Below are 12,708 nucleotides of genomic sequence, written 5' to 3'. Positions count from 1 at the left end.
AGGAATGCCACCCTGCCACAGTTGGTCTCTGCAGGTGTTTCCGGGGGTGAAGGCCACCTGGTTTGCTAGTCTTCATTCAAGCCTGGCTGGTTTTTGCAAGGATCCTTCCCAATGGAAGTCAGGGAGGAAACCAGATTAATTAGGGAGAGGTAGGTAGGTATAAGAATCTGTTTAAATATTTAGCTTGAGGGTGTGAGGCCATTTTTGTGAGGGAGAAGACACTGAGTTAACTATCACCTTAATACCATTGGGCTGATAATGTACAACATCCTGTTTCCCTGAGCACCCTAATAACCATACAGCAAGACATGTGCCACCAGAAAGCCTCTCCCAAGGCTGCTCTTCAGCCCAAATCCTCCATCATCCTTTACCTGTTAAAATAAAAGTAGCCCTATTAGCAGTGACCAGACAGGTATCAAACTCCTTCAGTCTGTGCAGGAGACTGCAGCTTGGCAGAGGATGTTTCACCTACACCACGAGCAATACTAATCCAGCATATGGCTAGGAAAGGCAGGGCACACATGGAATAATAGCCTGAGATCTAATGCAATTTCTTAGATGATGTTTGTTTCCCTCCGCCTATTTCATTGCTCCATTTTGCATAGTTAGGTTGGTTTCAAGAAAATTAGAAACATGCCCTTTGGGATCACTGAAAACTAAGAGCAACGAAGTAAATACCAGCCAGACTGACTTACATGCGTAACTGCTCGCAACAACCAAAAAAGTGGGTTTAATTTTGCCTGTTGATTTATTACCCCATGACACTGCAGAAGAAAGTATTTGGGAGCCTTGTGAAGAGAAGGGAGAAATAAAGCGTGCTTCAGATCCAACAGCAAGCTGTTATCTTTACCTTTCAAAACAGGAGCAAAGCTTATTTGTTGCAAAACTTTATCCTCTGCTAAAGTGGCATTGAGGCCAGTTGCAAATCCAGTGCCTGCAAGCAGTGAGCCAAACCCACCGCAGGTGGCAATCCCAGCGGCAATGTCACGCTCTTGGAAGTGTCATCATCAAGGTCTTTGACTCTTTGTTCCGATTTGCACTCTGCCTTATCACGAGCATTGAAGACCTTGGTGACATTGCTGGACAGAGATTTAAAAGTGCTGGGATGGGGAGGGCACCTGGCATCTGACTGCCAAATCGAACATGATAAGGTATGCATGTGCCTGCACGTAGATTTCACTGCTCAGGGCTTGCAGAAGGTGGCCCTCGAACTGCAGTACCCATACAGCATGATAGCTGCCTGCTAGTACTTCATCCTGGCCAGAAAAAAGTGCCACATGAAGTAAGGGTGGGCTACTCCCTACTGATAACACCTTCCCCTCTCTCTACCAGAGCTCTTCTGGAGCTCAGAGCAGTGGAGAACAGGAGCCACCCTCAAACTCACAGACATATAGCCCTGTTACAAGAGATTGCTTCCCATCTCACCAAGAAGTGACTGAGATACAAAGCCTGTTGGCACGAACATACAGCACTGCCTGAACAAAATCTTAGTGTCCTACCTTGTCTTTAATGAAGATCTGACTTGCAGGCATCTGTGTAAGCACCCTGACATCTTAAGCTAGTCTCCCTTCCCCAGGATCCAGCACATGCCTAACTTCAGAGCAGATAACACTGGCAGTCTCACTTCTAACACTAGGCTGTGAGGATTGTTTTAAAGAAACTTGAAGTGAAAGGACGTAGGCAAATGCTCTCTAAACAGATTCAAATATCTGAAGCCAAAGACACGCATGCTCTGCATGGCTAGCATTAGAAAAATATCTATACCACAGATCCACTTTGTCTTCTAGCAATGGAAGATCTTGAAACCTGTTTCAAAGCCATCAGGTAACAGCGGGAAGTGTGTGTGAAAACAGGATATCACACCAGCATGAGAGGGAATGTATAGCACAGCCCACATCACGCAGCAGGGAGCACACAATCCCTCCCACTGGGAAACATGAGCTGCATCTCTGCACCACTGATTCACACGGCTTCAGGTCTAGGCCAGAGCTGGAACAGAGGTGTTAGAAATGTCTTCAATTATTGGCTCTCCTGCTGACTGGGGAAATAAATGTATTAGGCAGTGTCTTCAGATTTGGAGGTGTGCTTACATCTGACATCCACTACTACTGTCTTCTTCGGTTCCCAGAGTCACTGGAAGAAATGCCTAGAGATGAAAGGACTGAAGCATCTCTAACACCCCAGCAGTTGAGGAGTTGACCTCTAATTCTCTTCTTTGCACAGGAATCTAAGCACTGCTAAGTCCAAATGCACAAGTACTTGTAAGATTAGAGGATGCTGGTTTACGCATGCTCTTAGAGAATCAGGCAGCCAACGAGTGGGCAGCAGGGACCCCCAAGTTGAAGTCTTTATGTGAACCTATGACAAGAAGGACAAACAGGCTTTGCTCCCTATAAGCCTTCCCAATAATGGGAAGTCTGTCACTCTGACGACAGAGGCTTGATATTTTTATTACACATTTGAAATACTTTTATAATAAAATACAATCTTTGATGACTGGTCTGAGGCTTGGTTTTGCAGTCAGTCTGCTAGTCTTTATAGTATAGAGAAACACGAGCCTTCTGACTTGACTTGTATAATACTCCCTATGTGAAATGCTTCTTGGAATCACTCCTCCCCCTCAACCTTCCCAGCAATGAGAGCTTTAGCTTAGGGCTTTCATTGTTTTCTTGTAAATGCCCATGTCTGATTTTCACTGCATGTTTCAATACAAAACACCCGTATCAACTCTCTCCGAAAGAGTTACCTTGCAGATACTACTGAGGCACAAAGTGTAAAATCCAGTAACAACAATCATTCTGACAGAGAGCGCTTTTTCCTATAAGATCAAGTCAAACCAAGGATCCATGAAAAACAGTATTAAACCTCTCCCTGGGACATAGTCATTGTTCATTATGTGTCCATCTCTGCACAAAAGGTTCACTCTGCTTCCTATCCCCCTTTAAACTGCTGCAGATTTAGGTAAAAGCATGACGATGCCACTTAACAGTTTTCAGAGTAAAGAGGGGAGCCTGGCAGTATGTACATTAAGCCCAGCAAGGAAGTGATCTCCTTACACATAAGTAGAAGTATCAACTAATACTTAAAGAGGCAGTAAACCACAGTATCACCTGCAGATCTGGACACATGAGGATTATGCACAACCCTGAAGGGGAAAGAGGAGGATTATACATCCAAGAAAAATCCCTTGCACAATTTGTCTCTGTACATGCAGCCACCACACATCTGCCAATCTGTCACTAAATACTGATCATTTTTAAGTGCCCTGCAGTGCACTGAGCAACACACGGAAGGATTTAAAAATACCATCTCCGTTTTACCTGTGTGCTCAGGACACATCAGACATGAACTAGTCACATCACACCAGGTCAGATACTGCTGTTCTTGGAGCCTGCCTGAGCCATGCTTAGAGACCTAGGAAGAACCACAACTCTAAAACCAAGGGTAACTTCCACAAAACACTAAAATATACCTACACTCAAAGATCTCCATGTGCCTGGATATAGGCTGTAGGTGAAGACACCTGATGGCTGGGTTCCCTGCTGTATTTCTTTCTAAACCATTACTTTCCATCACTTCCAATTGACACATGCAGCACTAACACAGCAGCTAAGAGAAACAGTTTTTCAAAGAAGAGTACCCCAAAAAAACTCCAGAAAGTTGCCATGTCAGACAGACCTGGCAATAACGTGAGACTGACATTTCTCAAGACTGAGCTGTTTCATGTCCCAGGTCTGCTGCAAGCTTTCCACATGATCTCACACTAATCACTTATTCATCTGCACAGGACAGAAAGGCACACCAGACCTTCTTGCACAAGCTAAAAATTGAAGGATTCTCATTTTTCATTACAAATAGGGCTGTGCAAGCCCCCAACATAAAACATTTTCTTTTGGACCCTGCTGTTCAAAATCCTGCCAGACAACAGCAGAATCCAGTAACCTATATCAAACAGTCATTCAGACACCCGGAAAAAAAAAAAAAACACACACTGAAGGGAAATGGAGACTTCACTGTCAGATAATAATCAGCTATGAGTTTGTAAACTGGAGGCTAACATCAGCTTTTCCTCATCTGCATTCTTACAGCAGGCTTCCCTCTGGAATTCAGGGGGTAGAGCACTAAGTTGTAGCTATATTGTGTCCACTGCTTCATGGATTAATCAGCCAAATAACTAGTTTTTCAAAAAAGACACATTACTTGGACTCCTTTGAGAAATTCTACATTTTAAATTGCTTCAGCGGGTTGAGGACTGTAATTTCACATCCAGAAGAGCTGCTATTCTTGGCATTAACCACCACTCCTTTTCACTTCCACCAAAGAAGCTAAAGAGCACACAAAGCTCTGACACAAGAGAGGCTTAAGGTAATTCTGCAGGACCGAAAAGGGTTTGATGAGCTGTAAGTTATAACCACATTCCCATTTACAGTATACTTCAGGAATTTATACACATGCAGAATTAACCTGACCAGAAACGCCAGATGTAGGTAGCTTTCTAGCATGCTGTTACCTGAGCCAGAGAAGTTTCCCAGCTTGCGCAGTTTTCCCAGGACCTTCTGGACATCCTTTACACTTGTGTCCTGTTGGCTGTACAAGAGTAACCTCTTGGCATCCGAGAAGAGGCGGGAAACACTGGTGACAGGAAAACAAAAAACAACCAGCAGTCATCAGCTCTGTAAGCCAGCATCCACAGATAGAGTTTTACATCCCAATTCCAAACCTCAGTCCCTTTCAGCTATGCCACTGCCATCTTCAATACAATAAGCCCTCTCTTCAGTGAGCACCCTGGAACAATCCAAGAAGCCTAATAAAAGATGGCTGCTAGTGCAAGGTCAAACAAAGTTACACTGGGAACCCACGTGTTTTAAAGCATATATTTAAGACTGGGATGGAGAGAGCCTCCTGCTGCCTGTAAACAGCTTCCTCTTAGAAGCACAGTAATTTAAGTATGTCCTTGCTTCTTCCAAATGCTTCTCCAAGTTACTGACATATTTTACTCTGCATTAAGCCTAACTGGCCTGAGAGCATGAATACCACAAGCAGGGCAGAGTGTAAGGAAGATGGCCATAAACTCAACTTTCCGCAACATATCAGCCAGTAATAAATGACAAATGTCAGGGAGTATCTCCCACACCGGCTCTTCATCTGTCTCTCACTCCACACTGTCCATCTCCAAGGTCATGCACCAGGGTAAGAGGCTTTCCAAAAGCAGAACTTACACCTTGCCTTTTTATGGGCCAAGTTCTGATCAACCAATAAAAAAATGCTGGCAACTTCCAAATACCTTTTCCCCATGCTCCCACGAGAAGAGAGATAACAAAAAAGTGAGCAGACTTACATGGAGGCATTAAAGTTTCCAACAACACCAGGGGATTCCCCAGGAGTTGGGTAGCGGAAGCAAGGGTTGTTGGCATTGCAGATGATCCCCTGAATACTTGAAGGCATAGCTTTGTTTGGGAAGTGACCTAGAAAAGAAACACAAGAGTCAGTAGACAGAAACATAGGATACAAGCCACAGCTACACAGCATTGCATTTGAAGGACTATGCTAATCCTGCACTGGTTACTGCAGCACATTTCTTTTAAGAGCAGAACTGCCAACACTAAGAAGGACTGAGGTCATGTTCTCTATACAGCTCTGGCCTCCTCCACTTAAAAAGTGCACATTGTTAAGCCTGTAGGAGCAGCTCTTCACTACTCTCACCTTTGCAGCATTGTTTTTGGCCATGCTGACAGGGATATAGTACTTCCTGCAGAAAAATACCCAACAGCAGGCAACTCCAAAGCCTGGCAGTAGCGAGCACACACACACATGCTTTTAACCAGCTGTGCTTCTCTGGATTTGCATGCTTAACTACCAAAAGGATTTGGCTTGAGGCCACATGGACAGCCACAGTCAGGGTCTGGGTTCTCAAGACCCACAGTATTTCACTTTAGTCCTTTCGGTTTCCAAAATCCACTCACCTTGACTACACACATTGTAAACACCAAGCAAAGGCTCAGCAGCTGTGGGGTGGATGCCTACATTGGTCTCCCTAAGATAAGTATGTCACTGCTGATTTCCAGAGAATCTTAAAAATTCAGTGTTCCTAAAACATATAGGCACCTGCCTGTCATATTTCAAGTTTTTTTGCTGAAGCCTAACTCTTGCTAGTAAAGACCTACTTCGGCTGTAACTCTGACTTTACATGCTCTTTACCTTCCATATTCTGGTGAAGTGTTAAAACAAAGAGTAACAAGCTACTCATGGCATATCTCCACTAGTATGCCAGTCAGATAGCTGCAAATCCTTTACCCTCCAACGATGGGGAAGAAAGGCTTCCCTTGTATAATCCTATGTCTTAGGGAAGTCATCAGTTTGCTTTCCACAAACAAATTCACTTCCTTGCTCCCACACTACGGAGGGGAATACAGAAGAAGGTTATGCCCCTTACTCAGTACCTCTCGGCTAGTCAAAGCAGCTACTCAAGGCTTTGACCGCGAGATGCACATTCCCTGCTCTGGTGCCCACCTTGTCCTCGCAGTATGCTTGCCATCACATGGCAGGCTGACTCCCTACCACCACAGCCACAGAGATACCAATGCCCCAGGAGGAAGAGAGGTCAAAGCTGCTGAAGCACAGCAAGGCTGGTTCAGTGTAGGTAGCTGAAGGAAGATGGGGAGCTTATCAGCCCACCCTAGAGAAAGCCAAGGACACCATCCAGGAGAAAGGTGATGGAACCAAAGGTTCATTGTTCTCAATACCCAGGGGACTGTTTGTTCCCAGTTCTATGTTTAAAATAGAACAGCTATTTACCTGAGCTCTCTGGCTTTTGATTCATTTTGCTTTTTGTTCTTCTTGGCTGAGGGGACTGGGGGGAGGGGGGTGGCATGTGGAGAGGAAGGAAAAATGCTAAGACTCTCAGATTCTTTTTGCAAAATTTCCCACAAAATCACTTTCTCCATGCATTTTATTTTACATGGCTAAGAACTCAAAGAAACTGCTACAAGTAAACCGAAAATAGGAAGGGCACACAAGAATTCATGCTAACTTTTTATATAGTGATGAATCTAACAGCAGCTTCTGCAAGAGTAAAGCAGGAATTTGCCAGTTTTAAGTCAGATGAGTTATACAGAAAACAATTAACAGCAGACAGTTTTCAATGACATCGCTGCAAACATCTAGCTTTTCAGTAGGGATTAAATTCACTTTGTCAGATCTTATTTCGCCCTCAAATGAAGTGCATTTTGAGTATTTTGAAAGATCACAGCAACAGAAAAGAAAATTCAAGGCCCATGTGACACAAGTCAGTAATCTTGCTCAATAGCAATCTGAGAGGTCTTCTCTGACTGAACTGGTGAAAGTCATGGAAGTACCACTTAAGAGCTAGCAAAATTTTCCCACCTGTTTTCAGAAAAGGCTTCCTCGCACTATGCAGAGCTGTTGGAAACAAAAAAATCCTGACTGGAAAGTCTGACCACAGAAACCACCAATCCTTGGTTCCTCAAACAGGAAGAGAGAACTGAAAATCTTGTCTGTTTGTTGAAAGACTATACCATTAAGTTACTGAGGCTATCCAAAGGCTACACAGCATCTGCATGCATCTCCATTACCACTATCATCAGGCATTACCTGAAAGAGATTTCCTAACAGCATACAGCACTGCCACTACAGATAACAATCCTGTTTCCCTTAAGGCATCCACAGGGTTGCCAAAGCATTCACTGTGAACTCAAGGTTTCTTTCTATCTCTGCTCACAGTTCAGCGAAAAATGTTCCAGTATACAACACGTCTGTATCTGTCAGCATATGAGTGAATGCTCAGTGAAACCAATACAGACTTAAATGAAATAAATCATGTAGTTACCTGTTCTCAGAAGCTTTTGTAACAATGGAGTGGAGTTAACCATAATAAGTGAATTAAAAAGTTACCAGATGCCCTACACTCTACAATTCACAACAACATAGGGAGAAGGCAGACAAAGCAACAACAGTCAGCATAAGTAGGAAGTAAAAAGGGCTGCAGGTGAAAGACTCAAAACCCTGCTTGTGACACCACAGTGCCAGAACAAGGGATTTACAAGGAAGTTAACGACTAATTTAGCCCACAGCCTAAACACCTCTATGAAAACACAGCCCTTGCTAGGCTTCAGTTTATATACAGCACTGCCACAGCTAAGATGAATTGCCACTGAGACTGCTATTTATTTACACCAGCTGAGCAGACTGCTTATTGCTTCTCTTCAGCTTCACATCCATACTACAGGTATCTCCTCATACCACTAACATTCAGTCAGTAAAGGCAATTGAAGTGTCATGCAGTAAAGTATGAGATTTAATTTAGGGAAGCTTCAATTAACCTGCCAAGCACTGTAGAAAGTGTGTTAGGCTGACATGGGACCAGCAGTGTCCAAAGAGTAATGGGAAACTGCCAACATTAACACTTCAGCTTTGAAAGCATCCTTGCTAGCTTGAAAGCCTAGCAAGCAGCATAAAATGCCCCAGTCACTGCAAAGAACCACATGGTAAGTGCTGTAAGAGCTAGTTCTTCACCCATTTTAACAATTAAACACCAGAGTGCCCTCCAGATTCATGTTGTGCTGACCCTTAAACTTTACCCTGCAGTAATCAGGCAAAGGAAAGATAAACAAAGAGCTCTCCCACAGTCAGCTAACTGCAGTTTGAGGCTGTCACCACAGTAAGATGAAGCACGAGCATGTTGCTAACAAGTTATGCTTCCTAAATCAAAATGTCAATCAACACAGGGGCTTAAAGATTGTAATTTGTAGAGCAAGAATAAGTTTCCTTTTAAAGAAAGGCAGAAATGTGACAATTTAGGTGGTAAGTGAGAAACGTAGAATAGTTTTTTCTTCACAAACGTGTGACTGCTGAATCTACTGAATACAGAGTTGACAGTCTAATGGTTAGACGGAATGGAATTGCTCTTGAGCTTTTTAATGTGATACATTAACCCACATTACTGCCTGAAAATGAGACTGCTTCCTTACAGATCTAAGCACTGCTCTTTTTATGCTGCCACATACAGATCAATGGTGAGAAATAAGACGTGGGTTCTGTAGACTTGTCAGTCCTATTGAAAATACTTAGCTAATTCAAGTGAAGAAAACGAGAAACAGCAAGAAAAACAGCAGCAATGTACAGTCCTGGAGCAACATTAAATGTTAGAACACGCTGCAGTCCCCAGGATGGAAGAAAAGGACCCACTGAAGTTTTCCTGAAGATTTTTGAATTAACCATGCAACCACTGCCCCTGCCTTTTGCCAGCTGCATTACTACCTTCTAGCTATGAAACAACAACTATCCTGGGTGCAGCTGCTGTCTTTGGTACTTACATTCATGCTGCTCGTAGGGCGGATATGAAAGTCTTACAGAGATCAGGATGAAGAAGATAAAAAGAGGCCAGGCAACTTCAATCAGCAGCTGGAACTGGAAACAATAAAGAAAAAATATTAAAACATCATATTCAAAATAGAGGATAGAACAGAGGTTCCAGGACAATTCACTTGTAAGCCAGAACAGTTTTGCCAGCACTGCTTCACTTCGCTTTTCCTATGCATTCCAGGACCAAGAAGTTTGTTCCCCCAGCTTCAGAGGATAATCTGCAAAGAGTTACAGGCTTTTCTCATTGATATGGGAGAGTTATGGAACTAAACTGGATACGTTTAAGGGCTACTTTGGGCTTCTTACAGTTAATTTTGTCCCTTGACTGAAAGTAACTGTGCAGTGAATCTTCCCAGCAGTGAGTTGAATTTTTGCCCTCATATTTTAGAGGTAGTGGGAAGTACTTGCATCCCATTCTCACAGCATACCGCTGAGCTTCTACCCTAACACATCAGGCATGTGCCAGTGCAATGCTATGCCAAGGCTTTCCATTTCAGCGCTGCAGAATTATACTGATATCAGGAAAGCAGAGCCACTAAAATCAAGTTCACACCTAGTTACTGTTGTGTTCTAATGTACATGTGTTCACAAAGGCACCCACTGCTCCAGGGCGCCTACAGATATGCAGTGAGCGTCATGTAAAGATAGAGACCTCTTTAGAGGGACTAGACAAGAATATAAGAAAGGCCTGCTACTAAATGCATTTTTCAGACGGGGAATTAAAGCATACAGAAATTCACTGAGTTGTGCCACAACCCACAGAAGCATTTTGACAAAGCAACACTTCAGCCTAGAGCTTCTGAGACACAAGCATAGGTTTCCTGCGCTTGAGCTTCACCAGCAACACCCCTCTTTCCCCACTCCAGAAAGGCTGCTTAAATATGCATTCTAGGTAAGCCATGAGACAGGGTAAACTGAAAGCTTTTTATGCTGCTGCTACTTATACTTCTCCTATTTTGGGAGAGGGAAGCCAGACTGTCTGTTTGATCAAGTAAATAAATCTTTTCTTCTTTCCTGGTAAGGTATCTGCATCTTATTACAAGCCAGATAGGGTAAGGCCTGCACCCCTATGGGAGGGAGAATCCTCACACACAGATCTGTTTTCCCGTTACACTATTAACTGCTAAAAACAGGCTCTTGACACTCAACACAAGGCACTCCATTCAAACTCTGAGGTGAGACTTTAGGTGACTGCTGTATCTAAAAATAATCTCACACTGTAAAAACTGTGCATTAAAATACACGCCACCTGATCCAGCAGAGGAAACCTTCTAGGATGGCTCTTCACAGATACCCTGAATGGCTGACATCCAAGTAAATGGCAACCCTATCCAGAAGGCAAAACTTGAGCAGTGTCCCAGGAACTCCTGATAACAATGCCAGACTCTGCAGGATATGTTTTGGATATTAGTTCCCAGCTGCTATTTTCATGCATTAACTGGATAAGAAACTCTACTGAGACCAAGCTAACAAAGATGCCAGGAGGATTGGAGGGGGACTTTTTGCAAGTGCCTGTAGCGACAGGACAAGGGGTAAGTGGGTTTAAATTGAAAGTCGGTAGTTTTAGATTAGGTAAAAGGAAGAAATTCTTCCCAGAGAGGGTGGTGAGGCACTGGCTGCCCAGAGAAGTTGTGGATGGCCCATCCCTGGAAGTGTCCAAGGCCAGGCTGGATGAGGCTTTGAGCAACCTGGTGTAGTGCAAGGTGTCCCTCCCCATGGCTGGGAGGTTGGAACTAGATGATCTTTAAGGTCCCTTCCAACCCAAACCATTCTGTGATTCTATGACACCTCAGTATCTTTTGTCTCTCTTTTTGCAGTAAATGATGAATGTAGTAGCAGCACAGGCAGAGCCATTAAAAGCAACAGCCTGCTTCCTCCTGCATTAAACAGCCATCTGGCTCCCAGAGGTCACAGATGCTCAGAGCTAGGACACTGACAACCTGTGTGTGTACTCCTTCCCTTCTCAGGATCCCACTCAGAGCTGCTGCCAGAATGGCATAGCAGGACTTTTCCTCCTCTTGACAGAAATGTGAGTCTGAAACCAGGACAAGCCATTCCCTCTGCCAGCATTGATGGCTATGCTCTGGCACACACAGCTCTCTGCCACCCTGGCTGTAGGCAAGGAATATGCACCCCAAGCAACTGCCACTACACTGTTTGGGCAAGAGGGGTGTCAGCTGGGCTTGTGAGGGCTTCTCAAGGTGACCAACGTGGCCAGCCTCTTTCTTGCTGGTTCTGTAGCAGTTGCAGGGCTGAAAATGCTGCCCTTGAGATCAAGCCCTGGCTTGCTCAGAGGAAGATCAGCCCCAGACACACAACGCTGGGCTGGACAGTAGTGTCCAAATGGCCCTGTTGAAGGGGGAGCCTGGTCACCTACACACATAGCTCCTCTTTTACATGCCTGATTATGGTTAATTACACAGTCAAAGGTAACCACATGGGCTGCATGCACAGCGCTGTATACCTCCACACACACAACATGTCTCACTTTGCAGATTGACAGGCTTGGGGAGGACAGAGAAAGAAGGGATGCAGCTTAGATTGAGTTGCACTTCACAGCTGGAAACTGCTGCACCAGAGGCTTGCATAGCCTCTGTGTCAAGCTTACTATGTCAGAGCATTTCTGTAGAGTCTGGACTCCCTGAGCACCCTCTTGAACTGTTCAAGAAGAAATTAATCCTCTTTCTCCTTTTGCTCCTAAAGGTCAGTAGTTTCCTTCCCTTATTGCTTTCTGACCTTCCTGTGACAGGGTATTTCATCCACTGTGGCCTTTGCAGAAGAGGACACAGATACTAAAGAGGACATGTTTTACCCAGGTTCATACCAAGCAGAGACTTGAAAAAAATCAAGTCTCCTCATGCACTTCTGTGCTGTAACTACTAGACCAGCCTGGAACAGTGAAATGAATCTTCAAACCTCCAACCACTCTTCCAACCCTGCTCTATCTGGAGTTGAAGGAGAAACATCCCATTTGCACACAGCAGGTAAATTCAGAGGCAGCACTTGACCAAGACAAATTGCTCCTAATTTTACTGAGGCTAGTCCTCAAAGCATGCCCAATTTAAGCCAGTTGGCTGATGATGCAGGATACCATTAAATATCAAGACCTACACTGTGTCAACAAGAAATCTGTTGAGCAAGAACTAACCAAACAATCAGCCCATCTCACCATCGACCACCCTCCCCACCTTCATGGTCCAGTTTCAATTCACGGAGCTACCAGCAGCTGACCTGTGAATCTGAGGTGTCTCCTCATTTGCAAGGCACCAGGGAGAGAGAAATGGCTTTTTTTTAAAACAGTGACCTCTGAACATGATTTTTCTTTCC

At 44.2% G+C, this 12,708-nt stretch overlaps 1 protein-coding gene across 1 annotated transcript in view; it reads right to left on the bottom strand.

The window, feature by feature from the left end:
- LOC104507713 (ATP-binding cassette sub-family A member 1-like) overlaps positions 1 to 12,708 on the bottom strand; it is a gene marked incomplete at its 3' end in the record, with an annotated part of 58,678 nt that overhangs the window by 43,268 nt on the left and 2,702 nt on the right. Inside the window, exons 2-4 of the mRNA XM_010149076.1 lie at positions 9,333 to 9,426; positions 5,339 to 5,465; positions 4,511 to 4,632 (exon numbers count right to left, since the gene is read on the bottom strand). Of these exons, the coding sequence (XP_010147378.1) occupies positions 4,511 to 4,632; positions 5,339 to 5,465; positions 9,333 to 9,426 (343 nt within the window). The remainder of the gene's footprint in view (positions 1 to 4,510; positions 4,633 to 5,338; positions 5,466 to 9,332; positions 9,427 to 12,708) is intronic.

This window comes from Eurypyga helias, unplaced genomic scaffold (assembly GCF_000690775.1).
Source record: "Eurypyga helias isolate BGI_N326 unplaced genomic scaffold, ASM69077v1 scaffold34573, whole genome shotgun sequence".
Classification (NCBI taxonomy): domain Eukaryota; kingdom Metazoa; phylum Chordata; class Aves; order Eurypygiformes; family Eurypygidae; genus Eurypyga; species Eurypyga helias.
The sequence above is the reverse complement of the archived record's forward strand: the minus strand, read 5'-3'. Positions and strand labels throughout refer to the sequence as shown.